At 36.6% G+C, this 26322-nt stretch overlaps 1 protein-coding gene across 1 annotated transcript in view; it reads right to left on the bottom strand.

Annotated features, from left to right (window-relative positions):
* Positions 1–26322, bottom strand: part of MEGF9 (multiple EGF like domains 9) — a 110186-nt gene that overhangs the window by 30350 nt on the left and 53514 nt on the right. The window contains exon 2 of the mRNA XM_044661508.1: positions 11707–11914. Coding sequence (XP_044517443.1) covers positions 11707–11914 — 208 coding nt within the window. The remainder of the gene's footprint in view (positions 1–11706; positions 11915–26322) is intronic.

Raw genomic sequence — 26322 nt, 5'->3', positions numbered from 1 at the left:
AGTTTTCTCTCCTCTGCAATCCATCTTTCACTGAGCTAGCAAAATTATTTTCCTAAATTATAGGTTTGACCATGTTACATTCCCCTCCTACGTCCCCCTCCCCCACCAGTGGCTCCCTATTACCTCCAGGGTGAAATATAAAATCCTCTGTGTGGCTTTTAAAGCCCTTTACAACCTTTGAAGCCCTTGCGACCTTTCCAGTCTTCTCATATTTCCCCTCTACCTACTCAATGATCCAGTGACAGTGGTCTGGTTGCCCCTTGGATTTGACACTCCATTTTGTGACTGTGCCTTATCACTTGAATCCCCCCATTTCCAGAAAGCTCTCCCACTCCAGGATTCCTTCAAGTCTTAGCTTAAATACAATATTTTGCAATCACTGCCAGTGCCTTCTCTCTACTATGGCCTGTTTACACTGTATTTCTCTTGTATGTACATACCCATTTCTGTGTTTCCTCCCCCATGAGAAGATGAGCCTATAACTGCTGTGGATTGTAAAACTCGGACAACTTTATATTTCATTTTCTATTCAACTCCTACCTGACACATGTCTTTCCTCTATAGTTGATAGATTATCACCCAATATCTTCATGAAGTCTTCTAATGACAAGAAACTCTCTACTTAATGAGGCAGCCCATTCTGCTTTGGGACAATTCTAATCATTATGAAGGTCTTAGATCAGAATATAAAGCTATAAATCCATAGCCTGTTTTTGATATCTTTTTTATCTTCAATTCTGAAGGGGGCCTCTAAAACTGATATTGGTAGGCTCAGGCTAGAACAGAAGGACCCTTGTTCTTCAGAGAAAGCCCTAGCTCTTGCACTTCCATTAGAAAATCTAATCAGTGCTCCTTTTTCCAAGGGCAGCTGTGTTTTTCAGAACATGAAATATGTTACCTAGAGGGTGAAGCTGACCAAAAACACTGTTAAACCCTTCTACCTAATTCAGTGACTGAATTGTAACATTGAAGCATTTGGCCTTGGGTTTCCCCTGGTTTCCCATAAAAAAGTATAACTGTTTCAAGTCTTATAAGCCTCAAACACAAAGCTTAAAGAACTCACTTAAAGAGCTATTCATGCCATTATGATCACCAAGTATGGACAAAACACATTCTCTGATATAACCATTATACACATTCCAAAAATTGCTCCATTATAATACTGTACTTATAAAATCAATGTATTTCTAGGATGTTTCATGATAGATTAATATTTGAAAGTCAAAGTAGCTTCTCATATGAAGCATTTTGGATTTAGAGCCAAGAGACTTGGAGTTCAAATCTCACCTTTGCTACCTAGTAGTGATCTTAAAGTTTAAAAAGACTTTGGGGATTAGGGCATGTTATTAGCTATTTTCAAATGCCTAAAGGTCTGTGTGATAGAATGGTTAGACTTGTTCAGCTCAGTTTCATAGGGCAGAATTAGAACTAAGAGATTTAAAAAACAACAACTAGAAGGAACATGATTTAAGCCCCACATTTTGAGTCATCCAAAAATTAAATTAATTGCCTCAAAGTAGATGCTAAGCTCCCCAACACTGAAGGATCTTCAAGACTAGGCTAGATGGCTCCTTGCTGGGACAATACAGAAGAGATTCATGATTCAGATAGAGGTAAAAGTGAAATTATATCATGTTTAAAGCAGTGAGCCATCCTGAGAGAGGGTAAAGAGGCATCATATGCCAGGCCACACAAATTACCACTATCATCTTAACCAAACCCCTCTTGGAAATTGATAGAAACAGCCCAGGTTGTTGAAATCCATAGTCTTAGGAATAGGTTTTTGACATAGTGCTTGGAGCCATTATTCTGGGAAGCAGTTTCTGTGGCGATGTAACCTGTCAACTGCTCCTAAAGATGCTAAAGCCATAGCTACCGAAGATCCAGAAAAGAAGTTCTTGCCACCAAAGATTTTGGTACTGTCATGCATTAGAAATTTCTAATTAGAAATTAGATATTAGAAATGGGTATTATGAAGTGGAAATGACATTAAAGAGAAGGTATTATCTGCTTTGCTATTGCACCCTAAGGATCCTTCCATCTGATGCTGCAGAAACCCTTCCATATGTATTATGTCCATTAGAATGTGAGCTCCTTGAGAGCAGAAACTGTCATGTTTTTCTCTTTTCATGTATTTCTATATTCTGTTATCACCAGCAGAAAGAGTGCTTTGCACAGAAAAATGCTAAATAAATACTTCATTCATTCATTCATTTACATTCCTCACAACCCAACAAACTATGATTAAGACCCTTAAGCTTTCTGAGTATTCCCTAATTCTAAAAATGGGATTAATACCATCTTCTTTTCCTTCCTCATAAGTCAAATTGTGTAGTTCAAATAGACTAGCATATAGATGACGGGTATTATCTATACTTAATCCTGTTCTTTTTTTAAAAAAATTTTAAAAAGCATTTTTCTATGATTATATGATTCGTGTACTTTCCCTCCTCTTTCCCCCTCACTTCTCCCCCCTCCCAGAACCAGCAAGCAATTCCACCGAGTCACACTCAATACCTATTACTTTATCCTGTTTTTACAAGGTTTTTATTTCTTTCCCAAGATTTCTACATTTTGAAAGTTTCATTTAACATAGCTTGAAGATACTGTAATAAGCATTGGATTAGGATGACATCCATTAAAAAATGTTCTTAAATTTGTATGGGTCAGGACTACAGATAACGTTTGATGAAATATGTTACCCACTTCCTAAAGAAGGGGATGATAATCAGAAGGTACAAAATATGAGACATAAATTTTTGACATGGCAAATGTATTTGTTTTACTTGGCTATATTTTTTATACACTCACAAACACACATATTTAAAGAGATTTTGTTACGTTTAGGCAATTGAGGGCAATAGTTTGGTCTGGGATAATGTTCCTATTTCAAACTGTTGAATTCTCAATGATATTTTGAAGTCTGTACTTATAGTGTGGGGATTTGTCATCTGTTAGTTTGTGAATGATAGGGTTACATTTCTTTAACATTTTCAAAACATTTTTACATGCATTATCTCATTTGATTCTGACAATAATCCTGTGAGATAGGTGCTATTTTGATTGCCATTTTATAGATGAGGAAAACAGGCTAAGAAAGTTTAAGTGGCTTGCCCAGGATTACATAGCTAGTAAATACTTGAGGTGGAATTTGAATCTAGGACTTACTGACACTAAGTAAGTCTGGTAAAGTCTGGTACTCTATCTACAAAGCCTACTATTTGGGAAAATATGTAAAAGTAACCACAACAGCAGCAAATAAGTCTACAATATTAAGAAAATATTTGGCAGCCTTAACCTAGAAAACTCAAGTATCTCAGCAACTAATATTGTTGTAAAACCATAGCTAGTTATTCATACTTTTTCAGAATATGATACTATTAAAAAAAAGAGGACATTGGTTTTATTTTAAATTTTTAGAAAAGTTGTTGAATTTTATTTTTTCTATTACACACAGAAACAATTTATGACAATTATTTTCTGACATTTTGCAATTCAGGCTCTCTCCGCCCCCTGCCCCTCAAATTCCTGAGGCGGTAAATACTCTGATATAGGTTATATCAGTGCTTTCATGCAAGACATAGTTCCATAGTCCAAGGATATTGGTTTTAAATAACATTTAAAACTCTCATACTGAATGATGTGTCTGATTTCTTTCTTTCAAAAATATTTTTATTGATGCTATTTAGCTAAACTGCAGTCATTTCACTGCAGTTAACTCCCTTACAACAAAGAAAAATATTTATGCAAAAGCATCTGACAGAGTGATGTAATCTGATAATGTATACAATATTCTAAGTAAGCTCTCCAACTCTACCTGCCAGGATGAAGAAGGTCTATCATTCAAGATGTTCACTGCTTTTCCTGATTACTGAGGCTTCCCTTTCTTTCTTAGTAATCTTTTCATTTACATTGCATTGTGTATATATTGTTTTCTTAGTTCTTGTTTATTTTTTGCTCTATTGCAGTTCATGTAAGTCTTTCCACATTTTCTGAGCTCCTAAGATTTGTCAATTCTTCCTGTAAATTAATATTCTATTTCATACCCATCCTATATGATTTCTACTATTCCCCATTCATTAGAATGGGCACCCATGCTTTATTTCCAGTTCTTTACTACCAAGAAGAATTCTGCTGTGAATATTTTGGTATATATTTATTAGATCTTTAGTTTTGTCTCTGACTTTCTTAGGACATGTGCCCAGTCATGGATTTCTGGGTCAAAGGATAAGTAAAATTTGTGAAGAGTGAATCAAACTTTCTTTGTCTATCAATCAGCAACTTTTAACTTAATCAATCAAAAATTTAAGCACCCATACTTAACACTAAGTAAGAGAATTCATAGTCACTTAATAGAGTAAGCACACACCTCCAAAGTCTACTGCCACCCCTCTTAGGCAGTGCTAGGCAAATTGAAAGTCTGCAATTGGTTCCTGTAAAGTGGAGGAAGGGACAGGAAGTGACATGGAAAAAGGACTATAAAAAGTCCTGAACTTCGTGTCCAAGAAGCTTCACCTTTGGACTTCTTCTTTGGAGGACTTCACCTTTTGCACTTTCCCCTTTCCCTGAAAGGCAGCCACTGGGCTGGGGAGAACAGGGAGAAGAGAAAGAGCAAAACCCAAAACTACAAAGAGTTGCGTGGCTTGGTAGGTTATCAGAAAAACTGAGAATTACGTTTCCAATGTGGTTTGCCAAACTGTTATGATTAAAATGGATATAGACGGATGTAAATAGAAGTATTAATATTTTAATTAAGGCCATGTTGGGAAAATAAAGAAGACCACAGGCCTGCTAAGATCTAATTCAAATCCCCTGTCATTACCTTCTGCCCACCTGGCTTCCTTGTACCAAAGAGAGTACATCTAATGACCTCAGGAGTCTTATACTGTTCTTTTACATAATCACACTTTCTGTCTACCTGCATTACAAGAGGAATCATGGGAAATGTAGTTTCCAAGTCCCCTAAATGTCCACAGGAAGTTTGCCATATATCTAAATATTTAAAACTCAAATGAACCCCAAATAACCCTCAAAAGAACCCCCAAAATTCCAAATAACACAATCCTTACCTTCTACCTTAGAATCAATACTATGTACTGGTTCCAAGGCAGAATAGTGGTAAGGGGTAGGCAATGGGGATTAAGTGACTTGCACAGGGCCATACGGCTAGGAAGTATCTGAGGCCAGATTTGAACCTAGGACCTCACCTCTACGCCTGGCTCTCAATCCACTGAACCACTCAGCTTCCCCATCCAATTAGTTTTGTTACTCCTTTTATTTATGTGAAGAATATTTTGTAGTTGTATATTTAGTTTATTTAGTATATTTATATATATGGTTATATATTATAGTATATTCATATAAACTTTTTATGTTCTGGCAGGCTAATTCACAATTTATGGACCAGGAACAGCTTAATAACCTGAAGTACAAAATAGGAATCTTCAATACAGAACAATTTAGAGAATTTATTTACAAAACCACAAAAGAATAAGAGTGATGACTGCAATCACAGCAATAGCATTTCAGGCCAATGTTCACTAACATCAGTCAGAGATCTGGAGAAGAGTTTTCCTCTCTCTTCATTGAGGTGGCAATAGCAGATATCTAGTTAATAATTGGTAGACTGAATGGAAAGGTTATGCATTATAAAGGAGAAAGTGCTTTTAAGATAGAATATATTAGAAGAAAACACAGGCTTTCTGGATTTTTAACCATGCATCATTTAACCACGAAATGTGTTGCTTTTTCCTAACAAAAGCCAATAGGGCTCTTTACTTACTTTGGAGTCTGAAACTATAAACTTAGTCCAGTTTTGCCTTAAACTCATACTATGAGCTCAAGTTGGAAGGGGTCTTAGAACACAGAATTTAAAGTTAAGAAAGAACTTCTAGGGCGCCTGATCTAAACCACTAATTTTACATAGGTAACAAAAACAGGGAGTTGAAGCAATTTATTTGCCCCAAGTTGCAGCTAGGACCAGAACTCTTAATCTCTCAGCTTCCAGGCTAGTAACCTTTGTACTCTGTCTGGCTTGTCACAGTGCGTGATACATGTATTAGAAATATTTTCTTTGACCCAAATGGAATGAATAATGAGATTATTTTGTTTATAGTTTTCAAATTATTATGGATATTTTTTTAAAAAATGAAACCTACATGTTGTTATATTGGTAATATTATCTTAATTGAAAATTAGACATATGTATAGGTCTTTAAAGAACTTTTTTTTTAAAAGTTTGATAAGGCAGCAACCTGTGTACCTTTGCACCATTTTCCTTGAATAAAAGGTAAAGTAAGATTTGTTAGTACTGGTGGATAACATCCTATAGAAAAAGGGGGAAAAAAGGTACTTGAATGAAATACTTGTTTTTGGTGTTAAATTTTTAATGGATGTTGGAGCTGAACTAGGCCTGAGATGTGATCTAATTAAGCTCTTTCCAGTTCACATGAAACAATTCTATGACATCTCTGAAAATTCATTCAACCTCTGCTTGACTACTTCAAGTAATAAGGAATTTATTATTTTATCAAGCAGCCCATTTCAGTTTTAGACAGCTAATGACTCATGATAAACTCACATAATTAAAAGTTTAGCAAGAGATGAGTAGTGAGAACACGAGATGGCAATCGATGACCTTTAGGGTTAATATTGGAGGAGGAAAGTGAAGGGGGCAGCAGCATGAAAAAGTACTGAGTAGTAGAGGGTTTATAGGTCTCAAAGAGGGGAAAGAACAAATTTATGAAGGCATAGGGAGAAATAAAAAGATAGGCAGTTTAGGTGAGGTAGAGTGATGACAGTTTCTAGTAAGGGCAATAGAACTTTTGTGGGTAATGGTGAGATCTAGTGGCTGAGGGAAAAATTAAGGAAGACAATAATACAATAATATGCAATAAACATCTATTAAGTGCCAACTATGTGCCAGGCATTGTGCTTAATCACTGAGGTTACAAATAAGAAAATTAAAAGACAGTCCCTGCCTTCAAGGAGCTTACAATCTAACAAAGGTAGACAACATGCAAAAAGAAACTGTAGAACTGAAGGGGTGAGGTAGAGAGGAGGAGGTAGAAGAGGATATCCAGTATAGGACCATGATAATAGTAAAGTCAAAACCAAGAAGCACAGCTGGTGAGAAATAAAGGACAAGCTAGATATCTGACCCCTCTTTAAATGGAGACTTTGAGAGGTGTTTTTTTGATCCATCCTCCAGTTCTCCAATCAGAGGGCAGATGCAGCTGAGGGTTCTGATGAAGAAAAGCTCATGAAATCTCTATGATGATAAGTTTCCTTAGCCAGAGAGAGGACAGGACAGGAGATGCAGATAGGTGAACAAAACCAAGCAATATAGCTGGTGGAAAGTAAAGGTCATATGGTTTAGTTTGCTAAGGAATTGGGAGGATAGGAAGTTTGAGGAAATATCAATGTGAATATTAAAGTCTCCTAGTATAAGGGTGAGGGTGGTAGAGAGAATTGGAAAAAAAGAGAAAACTGGTAAATCAGGTGCTTAACCTTGAGAAAGATGGGACTGTTTCTTTCCAATAAGCTCAAAACATTCTAAAGACAATATCTCTGGGAGGTTGTTTCATGTTAGGATTTTTAAAGCCTGTCTTGTAGAGGGAGAAACTGAGGCATAAAGATTGACTATGATGTGTAATTACTTGAAGGAAATGAAAAAACCCAGACTGTGTATTTAAGGTGTCTAGACTCTATAAGGAAAGAGAGAATACATAATAGGACGTATGTAAGTATAATACAAAATAGAATAAGAGAGATTAGCAGAACAGAGGTATCTCTATCATCTTAGGGCAGGAAGATCAGATAAAATTTCATGGGGGACATGGCATTTGAGCTGGGTCTTAAAGGAAGAGTAGATTCAATAGGCAGAATAAATCTATGACAGTGTACTAGAAAATGGGAATAAATCCAAAGCACTAATCCACTAAATTAAATCTAATTAAAATTCCAATTTAAATAAAGTATTAGGCCTAATTCTGTTCTTTTCCTTTTACTCATGCTGTTCAATCCCTAAAAGTTAGCTATTATATTGAAACCTATCTATGAGCCACTTCAGGTCCCTTCCAACATTTAAGTGTATAGCTGAGGCAGCTAGGTAGTTTAGTGGATAGAGGAGCCAGGCCTGGAGACAGGAAGTCTTGGATTCAAAACTGGCCTCAGACTCCCTAGCTGTGTGACCCTGGGCCAGTCATTAAAATCCCATTGATGAGCCTTTAACACTCTTCTGCCTTTGAATCAAAACATAGTATTGATTCGAAGATGGAAGGTAAGGGTTAAAAAGAAAGAATATAGTTTAGGATAAACTATGCCTCAGATTTTATGAGAAAGCCAGTTTACCATTTAAATCAGGAAAAGGGTTAAGTCATCAAAAAATAAGTTTCCTGAACTCCAACAATATGTTAACAACATATAACAAAAGTCTTACAAACAAGCCTAAGTTTTCAACACAGCAGATTTCTTTTCAGTGATTTCTTTCAGCAAAGTTCAGAAAAGTCATCACCAAACCACAAGGGGAAAGGACTCTCAAAGTTAGAAATCAGTGGCTTAATTTGTCTCTCCCAGAGGATCTAGTTTCTAACCAAGATGAGGAAGAACAGTAGCAAATAGAAGGATTGGAAATGGAAACAACAGATAGTAGTTTGATGCTAAATGAATTGCATCCATGCTCCCATTTTTGTGAGTTTGTCTAACAATTTCATGGTATAGTCAAAAGAGCCAAAAGTCAATGAGATAGAAGACCTGTACTTCAATTTGCCACTTGCTGTGTGACAGGGGACTCACAACCACTCTCAACTTCATTTTCATGATCTATAAAATGGGGCTAGTAATCCTTAGTTATCTATAATGCTATCCTAGAAGACTCACCACAATAAGTAGCTATAGGAATCACATGCCTCAGTTTGCTAGAGTAGCAGTCCAGGTTCTTGACTGATGGAAATCACGGAGGCCAAGAGGTATGACATAAGGGGACTGAGCTGTGGATCTGGGGGAAGGGCTTAATTGCATGAAGCTCACAAGTTCGTTCTCGTTCTCTCTCTCTCTCTCTCTCTCTCTCTCTCTCTCTCTCTCACACACACACACACACACACACACACACACACACACCTTTAATCATCCTGGCAGTGCTAATCTATGTAGCCATCTCTGGCAAGGGGCCATGTGGCCCAGGTTCTTTTTAAGTTAGAAAGGCTGGAAACCTTATTTCTCCCCCTTTTTTCTCTTTACTAATACTTATAAATATAGCATAAAGTCTCCAAGATTAATTTTAATTCAAAACATGCCAAATTACATGTAGATAGGCAGATAGACAGACAAGATAGATATAGGTAAATATTCTAAGTTATTTTAGATAAGAACTACTTTAGAATCTCAGAGTTGGAATGGACCTCAGAGGCCATACCTAAGCAGGAATCCCCTCTACCACATCTCAACAAGTAGTTATCCAAACTCTTGCTTTTAATTTTTTGAAAGCTATTAGGAAGTTTTTCATCATATTCAGCCAAAATTCACCTTTTTAAAACTTTAGCCCTTCGCTTCCAGTTCTGTCCTCTAAAGATAAGTACAAAAATTATCCCTTTTCTGTATGTCAGCTTTTTACACAGCTGAAGATCAGATCACCCTTATCTCCTACATTGTCTCTTTTCCAACCCAAATAACCCTTTGTTGTATAGCATGATTTCTAGGCTCAAATAAGCAATTCAATAGAATGCAAACTCCTTCAGAGCAATGTTGGATTTTGAATATACTACATATCACCAAATGTAGTAAAAGTAAAAAGGGTATTTTATGTTAAACATGCAGAGAGCCCCTGCATAGCAAGCCTAATGAAGAATTTCCTTTCCGGCTTCCCATCCGCACCCTCTGTCATTTCTTAAACCAAAACCCATGTAAAAGAAGTAGTCATTTCAATGCTGCTCTGACCCTCTAGGGTTTCATTGTCCTTTGAGTGCCTACTAGCTTCAATTCTAGCCACTGACCTCTGCATTTCAAAGCAAACAAGCTGCAAAATGATGGAGAGATCCTGTATTCCACATATCAAGCTCACACTATTGCATTTGTAGGAAAGTTTGTTAAAGAAGTAGTGATGAATTTGCCTTCGTCTTCCTTTAAAGTCATAAATTCATGGACCATCAGGACTAGAAGGGAATTCTGGGAACATTTAGTCCAACTTCATTTTTTTTTTTAAACCCTTAACTTCTGAGTATTGGCTCCTAGGTGGAAGAGTGGTAAGGGTGGGCAATGGGGGTCAAATGACTTGCCCAGGGTCACACAGCTGGGAAGTGTCTGAGGCCAGATTTGAACCTAGGACCTCCCTTCTCTAGGCCTGACTCTCAACCAACTTCATTTTAATAGGCAGGAAGACCGGGACTCAGAAAGATGAAATGACACTTGTCGGAGATCACATAGTCAATTATTGGCAAAGCTGAGACTAGAACTCAGATCACCTAACATTTAAACAAGTTATTCTTTCTGCACAATGCATTTATAAAGTGGCTGGCAAGGGTTAGAGGCATAGTCTCTGGCTGGAGAATAGAGGGATAAAAGTCAAATTTAAGGGGGCAGCTGGGTAGCTCAGTGGAGTGAGAGTCAGGTCTAGAGACAGGAGGTCCTAGGTTCAAACCCGGCCTCAGCCACTTCCCAGCTGTGTGACCCTGGGCAAGTCACTTGACCCCCATTGCCCACCCTTACCACTCTTCCACCTATGAGACAATACACCGAAGTACAAGGGTTTGAAAAAAAAAAGTCAAATTTAAACATAAGCCCACATTTACACAGCATCTTAATTAAGTCTTTTTCTCATAACATATATAGAGAAACTAGTGGATAAATGTATTGTTGCCATTTTATAGGTGAGGAAACTGGCTCAAAGAGCCAGTGACTTGCCCAGAATAAATTAAGTTAGGAACTGAATCCAGATTTTTGTCTAATTTCAAGTAGAGTGCTCCTTCTTTCAAGTTTCATTCATACTGTATTTTAAATAAGAAGAGCACTGGAACTACTTTCTGGGGTATTTGTAACTAGAAGTCAAAGGGGCCAAGTTCTTATACCAGTTCTGCTAAAATTGATTTGTTATTTGCCCATGAGCAAAATACCTAACTTTTTAAAAAAAAAAATTTTTTTTTAATTTTAAACCCTTAACTTCTGTGTATTGACTTAAAGGTGGAAGAGTGGTAAGGGTAGGCAATGAGGGTCAAGTGACTTGCCCAGGGTCACACAGCTGGGAAGTGTCTGAGGCTGGATTTGAACCTAGGACCTCCCGTCTCTAGGCCTGGCTCTCAATCCACTGAGCTACCCAGCTGCCCCCTAATACCTAACTTTTTTGAACTTTAATTTCTTAGTCTACAAAATGGAGATAATATTTTCATTACCTATCTCATAGGTGTGCTGTGAAGATCAAATGAGATAAAAGATGCAAAAGCATTTTAGTAATGTCAAATAGCCATCATTACACATTAAGTAGTTAATAGAAAGAAAAATAGTAACAGGGGAACTTTGATTAAATTAAGTAGATTATAGACCAAATGTGGGGTCTTCATTACTATGTCTCACATTGGATGTAAAACAAACTTTCTTCTCCCTGTGAATAGTAAGATTCCATATGGAAAATCAGCTAAGACCCATTCCAAGAGATCTCACTTTTCTGGGAAGAAGAGACTCCTTTCCCCCAAAGTTACACCTTCATCTGCTTACCTGTTACAAGTTGGGCTGATAGAGCCATGGGGTTTGCAGTCACAAGACTGGCAGAGCCCTCGAATGTTGGTACTGGATGGATAAAAGCCCTCCTCGCAGAAATCACAGTGAAGCCCTTTGTATCCTGGAAGACACTCACACTGCCCTGTAGTTTGATTGCATCGATTTCCATCTTGGCTTCCAACTTTACTACAGTTACACATGTGTTCTGCAATAAAAGAAGGAAAAAGTTTTCATCAAGGATCTACTGCTTTCTACATATGGCTTTATAACAGGGTTGTGAGAAGATTTTAACTTCAACCTCTTATGAACTCTCATCCTTTGGGCCCTGTGTGTATTTGCACTTTTTGTTTCTTTGGAATAGAAATACCAGAAACAGAGCCTTCATTTCTTTCTGTCACAGGCAGTTCTCTTTACAGTAAGTGATGAACTGAGTTTACTCAGTAACTCCAATGCACAGTTACATAAATGTCCACAAATGGTTAATTAGAGTAACTGTAGCAGGACACAGAAGATGATAATGTAGTCACATTTACAGTGTGTTTTATGACTTACTGAGCACTTTGTCCACATCTACCCTATGATAAAGGTAGTAAAAGTAGTCTCGTCTGCATTTTACAGAAAGGGAAAATGATGTGCAGAGAGAAAAATTGAACTATTCGAATAACTTGCCACCTACTTGGTAAATGATACAGATAGGATTCAAATCCAGCTCTTCTGCCTCCCAGTTTAATGCTTTTTTATAGTATAATCACAGCTACTCTTACAAAATATCTCCACTTAAAGTCAGAAAATGTAGCTATTAAATTTCTAGTTAACAGTTTAACATTTTCTGTGCACAAGAAATACAAAAGATAGTTCAGTATTCAAGGATTAGTATATCACAAGCTAAAATCCTCTATTGCCTTATGTTAGAGTGAAGGTAGCCGTTAAGTTCTCAAAGGCTATGCCAGTAGAATGTAGGTCCTGGCAGCACCTACCATACATGAATGAATCCAGTGAAGAACTACTATTCTGTCACTCAAGCACCAATTTAGCCATGTTCAAAGATATTCATCACTGAGCTGGTCACAAGATGATAATTTTTTTTTTTTTGTGACAGCACTTTTTACAGACCATTAACTAAGTATCCAAACAAATGAAGTGACATATCTCTGAAATATATATCACAAGCAATAAACCTCTAGTAAGGTATTCAGGTTCATCTTGAATAATATTTAAAGATTACCCAGACTACCTAGAGATGGGAGGTCTTAGGTTCCAATCTGGCCTCACACACTTCCTAGCTGTGTGACCCTGGGCAAATCACTTAACCCCCATTGCCTAGCCCTTACCACTTGACTCCAAGACGGAAGGTAAGGGTTTAAAAAAAATTAACCAGACTAATCTGGGACACTAGCATTGACCATATAAAACATGTGAATCTTTTGTAAAGCAAACCTTTTATTTGGAAGCATTTTAATGCAAACATCTGTAGAGTTAAAACATTTCCAATTTGAAAGTATTCATTCATTTCAGTAGAATACAATTGGTAAGGGAAAAGGGGGACAAGGAAGATTTGATAGTCAGGATTCTTTGGGGCTATTTTTGCAAATACATCGGCCCTTTGTGTCAAGAGCATTTCCAAGGGTCATTAGTGCAGTTAGGTATACACAAGTATTTTAAAAGACTTGTTACTAAAACCAGGGGTAGACAGGCTTCAACCCAACAGATACAGGCAGTGGGACAGAATTGAAAAAGACATTATTTAATGCTCATGATATGCTTAAGAGTCAGAAAATTTGGATTTGAGTCTATGCTCTGTCACTGAGTAGTTGTAAACAAGTCTTTCAACCTCCATGAGCTTTAGTTTCCTCTTTTGAAAAATAAAGATAATAACATTCATGCTACCTATGGCTTTATGATTCTATGTGAGATAGTGTAAAGTTTATTCCAAGCCTGTGTCTGAGCTAGACCACCAACTTCCTTCCACAATGAGGATTATTATGGCTATGATTACAATACCTACATATGGCATTTCTTTGTGAGAGCTCCCTTTTTCAAAGTTTTCATTGCAATCTTTTTTTGAATCTGTGGCTTTCTAGATAAAACCATATTTATTGACATGGAAATCTGCCAAAGGTAGTTTTGTGGCAAGACTCTCACTCCAAAGAATGAAAACAGCTCTGAAAAGGACACTTTTTATTTCTTCTGGAAATTGGCAGAAGCACCCCATACATTCAAGTTCCTTGTGCTTGACCAATTTTACCACACGTTAAATTAACAACTGGACTGCCTGTGGGTAAGCCTATTTCAAATGACAAAGACCATCAGACCCTATAATCAGTATGGAGTATTTTATTCCATTATTGTACCAATGATGCACTTCCATCTGGGAAACTGAATCATTTTCCCAAGTGGGCAAGATAAGATTAAGAACTGTTCTCCTCCGCCCATTGCACCAAAAATAAAAAAATTAAAAATAAAACTAAGTGAGCTTAGGTGCTCACTTAAGTGAAGGTAAAACAACAATACAAAACACCCAGACATTCAAAGCTAATGGATAAACCTTCAGTAGTAGCCAACACTATAACTATTTAGTAAAATTCAAAACTAAAGCCTACTAATACATTTTCCCTTTTCATAGTGTGTAGAGGTCAGAATGGGCCATCAAGCAAGACTCTTTCCTTATAATCTTGATATAGCCTGGAAAATGAGGGTTATAGTGGGAGAAAAAACATGGAATAAGAGTAATTAGTCATGTTAAACTTGATAAAAAGCATGACATCAAGTTCATCTGTATTCTCCTTTTAGTACAAGAATAACCACTTTGAAGGCTGTGAAGAAAAAGGTGATGATGTATTGCTTTACATTCAAAAGATCTTATTGCAACAGAAGCATAACATCATAAATCATTTTCCTGCTTTCCACATAGGCTGAGTATTTGCTCAAGGCCAAGATGCTTCCAGCAGCTTTCAGCAACTGGAGGAGTCCTAATCTGATGTATTTTCAGGAGAAAAAAAATCTGTTGAAAAGTTACTGTTGATGAGACACAGAAACTGCTTCACTTATGTAGGGTTATGCCAGAAAACCCAACTATATTGAGGGCAAGAGAATGGGAGTAAATTTGAAAAACAGCCTAGGAAGAAAAGCCAAGAACTCCAGAGTCAGCAATGCAAATACAATTTCAGAGGTTGCAATATCTATATGTACCGTACACTGAGCATCTAAAATGAGAAAAAATTTATTCTGTTCATTACTTTGACAGTTTTAGACAAATCCTAGGAAACAGTTCTGTGTCTTACAGAAATTCAAAGGGAGTATCAATTTATGAGAGAAGTAACATCTAATACAAGGAGCTCCATATTCATATATATAATAAATCATATATTTATAATATAACACATTACATTAATTATTGTTTTATTATAGCATAATTATTAATGGTAATATAATAAAATATAATAAATTAAAATATATGAATAAAATATGAATTCTTATATATGGATATATATAAATAATGAAACTATGTGTATACATATATACTGTTTTACAAATTGAGACAATGTGATGAAGAGTACAGGTTTAAAAACTAAGCTCAAATCTTGACTATGATATTTATCAGCTGTCTAATTATATAGCCTGTGTGATCACTTACTGTTTTGAAACTAGTTTTTTATCTGTAAAATAGGTATAACTGTCACAGTAGAGGGATGAGTAAAGTGAACTGAAAATTTTTATGCACTATGAAAATAGGTTATTACAATAGAGTAAGGTTTCAGAGATGGTTAAAAAAAAATGAGTCAACTCTTGGCATACGTCTGCCTTAAGAAGAAATGAGGTCATGGGCAGATACTTAAGAAAGGAAGGTAAGTAATCTGGAAGAAGGACAAGATGTACAAGAGTAGTCAGAGGCAAAGATCCCTATTCCACCTTTAAAATCTCCCAAGACAGATATAGTCACTGCCAATTTTGTTGGCAACTTCAACATGAGATGCACCTTGTTAATTATCTAAGCCAAACTAGTGTTAGCTGAGATAATGCAAATCACAGTGCATAATGTGGCAGAATGGATATTTATTAGATTCCAAAGTGGAGCCAGATCATTACAGGATTTTAGAAAAGGAAGGGACCATTTAGACTACTCTGCTTAGTTTTTCCCATTAGAAAAGCAAGGTCAAGGGAACATAGGGGACTCCTTCAAGAGAAGAACACAGGTCTGATTCAGTTTTCTTTCCTTTATACTATGAAGCCTCAGTGATCCTTAACTACCTATTGGAATTTAACTGACTAACTCCTAAGTAGGCAGCACCCATATATTCCCTATGTGGTGTTGACCTTGGGATACAGAAAACCTACTGGTACAGAACAAGGAATGGATTAAGAGACAAAAGACCTGGATTTTTACTCTACTTACATAGTTAATTAATTATGTGACCTTGGATAACTCACTTCATGTATGTAATCAAGAAAAATTAAAAGCATCAATTAAGTGCTTACTTCATAGGTACCAAGCACTGTAGTAAGTGTTGGGGACACAATTAAAAGAAAAAAGTAGCAGAGCAAAATGTAAACTTAGCTCTTATGACTTAAAACTTGAATGCTCTTTACACTCTCCCATATGGCTTCTACTTGATTTGACAGATATCCTCAAATGACCTATTTCAATTTTTCCCCAATTATATATTAAGAATGGCAATAATGCAGTACCCCCACTTTAGGACCTGTAGTATAAGATAGAAAGAAACTTTTATCTGATTGAAGAGAGAGAAGGAACAATAATATTGGCTTTTTAATCAGACTGATCCTTATACTGCAAAAGAGAACAAAGTTGACTGTGGCATGATGGATGGCATGTCACTAATGTAAATCTAAGAAGTGGAATAAGATGGGGAAAAAGGACACCTGAAAGCTAATTACACTATCAGGAATGAAACACTTAAAAGCTCATTTGCTTGCCTGACAGAAAAAGCAGCATACTCGTCCATCACTCCAACCATACTTTTTCTCCCAAGACCCAATAAATCTAAGGGAATCCCTATGGAGCAATGAACAGTATAAAGAGTAAATACAGCGGCTAAAAGAGGAGCATCTTCAAATATAATGAAAGGAATCCTTGGCAACCTATTTACTTAGCATATGAAAGGCAGTGTGAGGTGAGGAGGAGGAGGGAGGAGAGAGAATAGATTTATAAACCTTTTTTTCCTAGGACATTTTACTGGTTTTCTTCTTTGGGAAAAGGGTAATCATATTATGAACTTTTATTTGTAATGGTGTATAAAATGTTTAAATTAAGTTATTTTTATACTGGTTCCAGGCCTTTACTTTGCATTTATTCAAATAGTTATTAACCAACTATTATACGCAATTTGAGAGGCATCATGTCACAGAGAGTCAAGTCAAGAAAATGTGGATTGAAAACCTGTCTCTGACACATACTAAATAAAAAACCTTAAGCAAGTCACTGAATTTTTCTCAGTGCTCTAGTTACTCCCTGAGATTTATGTTGAAAAATAGTTGCTGATCTAAAATGAGAGGGAATTCCTTATCTAGATCACAGGTTGGGTTTTATATAGTTGATCTTCAACATTCATATGTTTAACTTTCATGATTTCAAGAATTCATGTAATTTTATTAGTGACTTAATTTTCACTTTTGCATTAGAAATCATACATGTACACAGCTATGATCAATAGAGGGGAAAAAATGAGAAACCACATATATGCACAAGATTGTGGAACAACTGGTATTCTACTAGATGCTTTACTGGTATTATACGCCCTACTATTATTGTAAAGAGCCCCCTGTGCATTCATTGCATATTTTCACTGTTTGCCTTTAGGTATTACAATTCTGCCCCTAGAGGATAGTACAAGTCCTTTAGGCTTTAAGTCCATGATGTGGGTTAGTAAGAAAATAAAGGTGTTAGATAAACTTCATGCTGGAATGTCTGTAGCTGCTGTCAGCTGTGAGTTTGGTGTTAAAGAATTGATGATTCATTATATCCACAAAAAGGAGGAAAGTTAAGTGTTCAAGAATCTGCTCCAGGGGGTAGCTGGGTAGCTCAGTGGATTGAGAGTCAGGCCTAGAGACAAGAGGTCCTAGGTTCAAATCTGGCCTCAGACACTTCCCCAGCTGTGTGACCCTGGGCAAGTCACTTGACCCATCCTTACCACTCTTCCACCAAGGAGCCAATACACAGAAGTTAAGGGTTAAAAAAAAAAAAAAAAAAAGAATCTGCTCCATAAATTGCTAAAGTAGCCTCTCACGTGTAGGTTGAAGGAACAATGCCCTCACACTGTCATCTAACTCAGTGGAAGGTAAAACTTAGATTAAAAAAATTTTTAGTTTTAAGAATTTTATTTGTTGCGTAGTATTTATAACACTATAGAATTCATGTGTTATGAAAAATGGTGGTCTGAAATCAATGTTTTTTTTTAATTGAGATAGCACAATTAGCAGAATTTGAAAGAATTATTACTGGGAAAGATTATTTGTGTCACCAGTTTTGTTGTGTGTGTATTTTATGGGTTATTTCATGTATGGAAAAGTACATATTATTAAATTTAATATTTTGTTGTGAAGAATTATATGCAGAAAAGTGTATTTTCAGCAATTTCAAGTGAAAGATTATAGTTTTTAGTGGTCATGGGAACCTCATTTCACTATTTCCCAAAGGTCCAATGTATCAACATCCACATTTTTGACTTTCATGTCATTTTCTAAGAACCTGGGGATTGACTTTGTGTGTGTGTGAACATACATATATACACACACAGTACTAGTTACTGGTAGAGAGGTAAATACAAGATTAGACATAATTTCCTGCCCTGACGAATGGTATAATCTGTTGGGGGTAAGAGAAATATACAGATAATGATCATAATGGATATGTACAAAGAGTGATGTGAAAATTCCAGGAGGAAGATATCTATCTTTTAGCTGGAGAAAAGAGAAACGGGCAAGGTTTCATTAAGTGGTTGGCACCTAAGTTAGGCCCTGAAAGAGTGGGTGGGGAAACAATGATAGCAACATGTAAGAGATCATTTCAGGAATAGTCCACAGCATTCAAAAAGACATGTTGAAAAACTGAGACTTGAGAAGAAGAGGACAATTTGGTATAGAGGCTATACTATAGGAGGAAAAGCACAAGATTTGTGTCACAGAGAACTAGGTTTGAATTCTCATTCTATTTCCTACTTAAAAGAAAGTCATTTTCTCCTTCCGGGTTTCTGTAAAATGATGAAAGGGGAAGAGAAGTAGGATTGGGAGAATGGGCACAAGCAAGTTTAATTAAATGATATCTAAGGCCTCTTCAGACTCTCAGTCTGGTGGTCTTATTATCTTGTGATCAGCTCTATTTAGCCAGACCTTTAAGGGGGATGTTATAGGATAAATCTGTAAAGACCAGACTTCCCAAATGCAAAGTTTAAACCACTATACTATCATATTTCAACAAGAATAGTTACATCTGACTTAAAACCTAACTTTTTTTTTAATTAACCCCTTACCTTCTGTCTTGGAGTCAATACTTGGATCCAAGGCAGAAGAGTGGTAAGGGCTAGGCAATGGGGGTCAAGTGACTTGCTCAGGGTCACATAGCTGGGAAGTGTCTGAGGCCAGATTTGAACCTAGGACCTCCCGTCTCTAGGCCTGGCTCTCAATCCACTGAGCTATCCAGCTGCCCCTTAAAACCTAACATTCTCAATTAATAAATCTTCCCCCCAATGTCTCAACTTAGCCTTAGAAGGCTAGCCCTATGGGCCCTAAACCAATTGGACAAATGACAATGGTTATAAGGCCACAGCCACAGTAGTGTCTAGATAAAGGGGACAGAGGTCAAACTATTGGCTCAGACCTTTCCATTTATTGTACACACAATGCAAATGCTGTAAATGTGCAAAATGAAAAGAAGCAAAATACCAAACTGCATTAAATGGCAATTTTGTTAGATGAGATTCTTAGGCTTTACCAGAGGAAAACTGAACCTTGACATTGGTCAATTTTTTTAAAGGCAGTAGCCAACAAACCAATATAAATGCATGATTTGTGATTCAATCTTTTTTAATCAGGACATATTTAATGACTACACTGATAATTCTAAGTGGAGCTAAAGATATTTTAGGATTTGATTCAATTCAATATATACATTGTTTCTACTTGATCTAAGGATTTTTAAAGTTTAACTCTGTGGAAAGAGTTTTTAATTCAAAGGAATTGGGCTTAAATACTTGCTCTGACACTTCCTACCTGGTAGGACACTGAACAAGTCTCTTCTCATTTAGAAAATGAATGGTTTTGGTAACCCTTGGGTTTCCTTTCTAGCTCAAAATCTATGCTCTTATGAATAAAATAAATGAATCACAGAACATAAAAATTAGGAAAGACTTAGAACTTAAAACATCAAAATCCAGACTATAGAATGTTAATGCTGGAAGGACCCTTAGAGATGGCCTACCCTATATTTTTTCAATGTTTTAAATATATTTATTGCATTTTATTTTTCAAGAATTCACTCTTCAGGGGCAGCTGGGTGGCTCAGTCGATTGAGAGCCAGGCCCAGAGATGGGAGGTCCTAGGTTCAAATCTGGTCTCAGATACTTCCCAGCTGTGTGACTCTGGGCAAATCACTTAACCCCCCATTGCCTAGCCCTTAACACTCTTCTGCCTATTGGTAAGGGTTTAAAAAAAAAATTCACTCTTCAAAACTTGAGAATATATTAAATTTGTGCTTCCTTCTCAGTCCCAGTTTATAACAGAAAACTTGAGATGATATGCAGTTAAGTGTATGGCCTAGTCTAACCTGTTAATTTTATGATTGAGTAAAATAAAGGTCAGAAAGAGTAAAAGCATTTGCTCATTGGCACACAGCTATTTAGTGATAGAGTTGGGGCTACAACTTAGGTATCCTTAATCCTGGTCCAGGGCTCTTTCTAACTACATGGGGTTCTCTTTTATACTTAAAATTTGCTATGTGTGAGGTTAAAAACATAATAAAAAGTATTATAAAAAGTTATAAGTTAAGGATTTTTTTAAATGCTCAAAATTACCTTTGCAGTTTTTTGTAAAAATATGGCAAAAAAAATTTTCCTTCCAAGAATTTTGACACAGAAAATTACATTTTACTTCAAAGTAGCACTTTTGGAAGGTGTTTTTTTTTAAGAGCATTTTTGTTAGATAGGTAATACAAATACTAACCCATTTTACAGCTGAGGAAACTGACAGAGGGAAAGTGACTTGCCCCCAGTATCACATGGGCTAGTTAGTGGAGGAAGAACAACTCAAACCTGTATCTCCTAACTGTTTCATCCAAGTCCACTGTTCTTTTCACAGAAGCATGGCTATCTTTGACTTTATAATCATAAGTCCAACAAAGCAGTCTTTCTTCACAAACTCAATATAGAAGCTAGAAAAATAATATACTCTCCTGATTTTAAGATGGTGTGAAAAAGACAAACTGATTAGCAGACTGAAGAGAAGAGAACTAGGCATTATGTAACAACTTCTGCCTATATGTCAAAAGATGAAAAGGCCTACATGACACTAGTCTGGCTGCTAGCCTGATTTCCTGTGTATGGAACATTTATTTTCAAATGTACATTTTATTAGGCCTATAATTCATCCATTCATGTTTACAATGGAGGAATCTTAGAAAAGTCCTAATTTTAGGGAAAAGAAATTATCAACAGGGAGTTTTATATTTTTATAAGGTTCTTGCTCTAGCATAAAAGTGAAGCTCAAATTACATTTCACATTTATGAAAAGCCAGGGTTGCCTCTCACAAATCTTACCATAGCTGGGAAATTCAGAAGTAAAGCCGTTCAGTTTCTGGAGGTGAACCAGACTTGTCAAAGGATGTGGAAATTTATAAGCTGAAACTTTCTTTTCTTTTTTTTTTTTAACCCCTTACCTTTCATCTTGGAGTCAATACTGTGTATTGGCTCCAAGGCAGAAGACTGGTAAGGGTAGGCAAGGGGGTTGGGGGGAGAGGGTCAAGTGACTTGCCCAGGGTCACACAGCTGGGAAGTGTCTGAGGCCAAATTTGAACCTAGGACCTCCTGTCTCTAGGACTGGCTCTCAATCCACTGAGCTACCCAACTGCCCCACAAGCTGAAACTTTCAAAGAAAAGCTTGATCCTGAAAATAAAAACTCATCCATACAAAAAAGTTCCAAATACACATTCATGAAATGCCTTTTATTCATTTTACAGTCATGTCATGAAAACAAAGGGGTTTAGTCCAAGCTTTTCTGTAAAAAGTTTTGATCACACTTGAAGTAGTAGGTCGGCTGCCCAAGAGTTAGTTCAAACACTAGAACACAGACTTTGCAGCTAAAAGGGACTTTAGAAAGAGAAAAGCAAAATGTAGAGTATGCAGGATGGTGACTGAAAAGAACACTGACTAGAAGTCAGTAGATCAGGACTTGTATATATATCAGCTTTGGTTGGCACTTACTCATTGTAGGACCTTAAGTAATGAACTTAATCTTTCTAAGCTTGTTTCTTCCTCTATAAAATGAAAATAGGAATACCAGGCCTACCTAATTCAAAAGGTTGTTGGTGATAAAGCTACAGAAATGTGAGCTCTTTATTTTGGCCTGAATTGTGATTTCATGGTGAAGGGAATTCCCTATGAGGAAATCCTTTCTATAAAGAGGATTAACAACTGTTCTGACAACTTGAGAATTGTCTGGGCACAGAGGGGTGATGTGACTTTTCTATTATTTGTTTTGAATTAAGGGGAGGTGCCATTTAAAAGTATCTGACAAATTTCCTGTGGACATGTGGGGGGACCTTGGAACTACATTTCCCGTGGTCCAACGGGTTTCCTGTTTTAGATGACTCTTCAAGGTGAGGGACAGCTTTAAATATTGGGAAGTGGCTTGGAACTTTCTCTTGGTTTCCTGAGTGGCTGGCTGGCTTAAGAGAGAGACAGGATGGGCACTGGCGGTAAATTTAAAAGATAGTCAAGCACGGTCATATATATTTCACAAACATGGCCATGGCAATTAAAATATTAGTTTCTCTTATTTTATCAGTCTTTATCATTTTAATCGTAACACTATCTTAATAATGCCAGGATATGTCAGTGAGGGGACTTAAATTCAAATCTTCCTGATTCTAAGGCCAGTTTTCCATCTACTAAACAACAGTCTTTCATTTTTATTTGTCTCTATTATTATCATCCAAAAGAATTATAAGGCTCTAGTCCAAGCTCTTTATTTTATAAAGATGAGAAAAATAATATCTAGAGAAGAGTAACTTGTCTAAAGTGATAAAGAGAATAAGATAACTGCCACCAAGATTAGAACTCAGGTCTTTTTAGATTCTCAAATCAATGCTATTGATGCTATAACAGGCTGCCAATAGCTAGAAGAGGCCTTATAGAGCCTATGGTCAAGACAAGCCAAGAAGTATTTAAATGCTTATGATGTGTGAGGCACTATATTAAACACTAGATATAGCCTCACTCCTTTATTTCCCTGATAAGGAAACTGAGGTGTAAGAAGCTAAGTGTAGAATTCAGCTCTCTTGATTTCTCTTCTTCTTTCCACTCTACACTGCTTCATTCCCTACCTTTTTAGTCAGTAAATAATACTGCCTCCAACTCTTCCCCAGTCTGCCTCTTTAAAGGCTGGGCTTCATTTTATTCAAAATGTTTAAACCACACATGAATAATTCAGGTACATGAATAATTCAAGTGACACCTTCTTTGCAACATTTACAGAGGACTTAACAAGGAAGGATAGAGTATGTCAACATCAACACTGAAGAAACATTCAAAGCAACATGCTTGGTAACCTAAAAGAGAAAAATGAAATCACAGAACTTTAGAGCAGTCAGGTATCTCTGGTATCACCAGTCTAATCGACTCATTTTACAGATGAAGAAACTAAAGCTCAGTGGAATGAGTTCCCCCATTCAAAGTCACAAAGCTAGTCAGTGGCACAGCTTAAAAGACATAAAAGAATACAGAATGCTTGCCAATCTGGTTGTTTACTATGATAAAATAGCTTTCCTGCATGCTAACTGCTCCCTGCTTCTGGGGATAGGCTTCACTGAAACAAAGATCAATCATAAGAGCCAGAAGAGATCCCCCAAAATAAGCCTCTCAATTTATAAATGAGGAAACTAAGGCCATAAAGGGAAAATTAATTGTCTACAGGCATACATATTAGAAATTTATTGTCTTCCATTAAGAAATATTTATTTTATTATTTTTCTTTTTTTTTTAAAACCCTTACAGTTCATCTTAAAATCAATACTGTATTTTGGTTCCAAGACAGAAGAGTAGTAAGGGATGGGCAATGGGGGTCAAGTGACTTGCCCAGGTTCACACAGCCAGGAAGTGTCTGAGGCCATATTTGAACCTAGGTCTTCCTATCTCAAGGCCTGGCTGTCAATCCACTGAGCTACCCAGCTGACCCCCTAGAAATATTTATTTTGAAAAGAAAACTTATTTAGAGGAACTTTTGCCAAGTATACAGAAATGAGACCTAAGATTGTGCCATGAATTTACTGTGGCTATGAAAATCACTATTGGGGGCAGCTGGGTAGCTCAGTGGATTGAGAGTCAGGCCTAGAGACAGGAGGTCCTAGGTTCAAATCTGGCCTCAGATACTTCCCAGCTGTGTGACCCTGGGCAAGTCACTTGACCCTCACTGTCCACCCTTACCACTCTTCCACCTAGGAGCCAATACACAAATGTTAAGGGTTAAAAAAAAAAATCACTTTTGCTCTCTGGGCCTCAGTTTTATCATCTGTAAAATATAAAACTTTGAAAAGTTAGTTTTAAGAACCTTTCTGACTCCGACATTCTGTATTTCAATGGCTTATTTAGTTTTAAACTTTCATATTTTATATTCCTATTATCATTTTAAATTCTAAGACCCTTTTCCAGATCCAATATGTTTTAAGATCTCTTTTAGTTCTAACATGCTAAGACTATGTGACTGATCTCCTTACCCTGTTTCAGACACTAGCTACTATGGAAAAATCTATTCCCCAGGTGGCCTGGGGAATAGTTCACAGGATCAAAGAGAAGGAACCTGCAAATAAAAAAAATCATATGGGGGTAGGAGGGGGTGGCGATAAGGGGGGTGGTGGTGGGGCAGCTAGGCAGTTTAGTGGATAGAGAGCCAGGCCTCAAGAATCCTAGCTTACTAGGGCTAAGCCTTCCCAGCACCCTGGGGAAGTCACTTAATTCCAAACTCCAATTGCCTAGCTCTTACCACTCTTCTGTCTTAGAACTGATACTAAGTATAAATTATTAGACAGAAAGTGTTAAAAGAAAATTATACAGGTAAAGTTAAGTATTGAATAGAGCATTACTTTAACTCCACAGCAAAATCTTTATATCCTGTTATTACAGTGTACATTCAGATATTTTTCATGATATTCTAATAAGATCTAATAAGGAGCAATGTCCTTCTTCTTTGAGATTTTTAATAAACCTCTTCTACTATACAACAGAACTAGGCTCTTGCCAGTGTCTTCCTCAGAAATAAAGATAGATGTTCCTGCATGTTGCTTCTTAACAAGAGAAAGGAATAAGTACCTTATAGATGGAACAGGATCTGTTTAGTTGCCCAATAAAAATGAAATAAAATTATTATTGATGAGAGACTTGTACACTGGACATAAGGCCATCTCCTAGTACAAAGTTAAAGTACTTTTTAAGAAAAGGGAGGTTATTATTATTGTTGCAATAACTAACTAGTTTCCTCTGCCAACTATCAAATTTGATTTGGAATTATTATGCTATATATATTAAACAAATGCTAATTGGTACTTTTCAGAAAAGAATATACAAAAGATAAGTGATAACTGTTCTCTATGAACCAATACTACAAATGCCCAGAAGTGGTCAAGTTACTTGATTGTGAAAACAGAGTTAATCAGAAGAAATAGATTCGGGGGCAGCTGGGGAGCTCAGTGGATTGAGAGCCAGGCCTAGAGACAGGAGGTCCTAGGTTCAAATCCGACCTCAGACACTTCCCAGCTATGTGACCCTGGGCAAGTCACTTGACCCCCATTGCCCACCTTTACCACTCTTCCACCAAGGAGCCAATACACAGAAGTTAAGAGTTTAAAAATTTAAAAAAAAAAAAAAAGATGAAGAAGAAATAGAATCACTGAATCATATTAAAATATTAGAACTGGAGGAAGCTTTAAAAGATAGATTGTTAGAATAGAGAATTCTAGAACTGAAAGCGTCTTTAGAGAACATCTAGATCAATTCCCTCACATTATGGAGAGAAAACTCAGGTTGAGAGAAGTGAAAAAACAATTAAGATTGCAAAACTAGTAAATTATAAAGCCAGGTTTCTTGAATCTTAGTTCAGGGCATTTCTATCAAGGCCAGAATTTTTTATCACTGTTTTGAGAAATCCATTTTGTGACTTTAAGAAGTCCATCAGTTATTAAGCAAATTATTATTACTCTCACAAATACTATCTATTACACTTCTGTACAATCCTAGGATAATTTAACTAATGATTTCAAGAAACTGATCACCCAGGATTTTATTCCTAACTACATCCTGGCAAATAACATGCCCTTTAGATTTCAGTTCCCTTTGGTTTTCAATAGCTCTGTTATATAAGGATGCAAGGAATTTAGTGTAATGCTTTTCATT

Source organism: Gracilinanus agilis, chromosome 2, assembly GCF_016433145.1.
Source record: "Gracilinanus agilis isolate LMUSP501 chromosome 2, AgileGrace, whole genome shotgun sequence".
Taxonomy (NCBI): domain Eukaryota; kingdom Metazoa; phylum Chordata; class Mammalia; order Didelphimorphia; family Didelphidae; genus Gracilinanus; species Gracilinanus agilis.
This window is presented reverse-complemented; position numbering and strand designations above follow the sequence as displayed.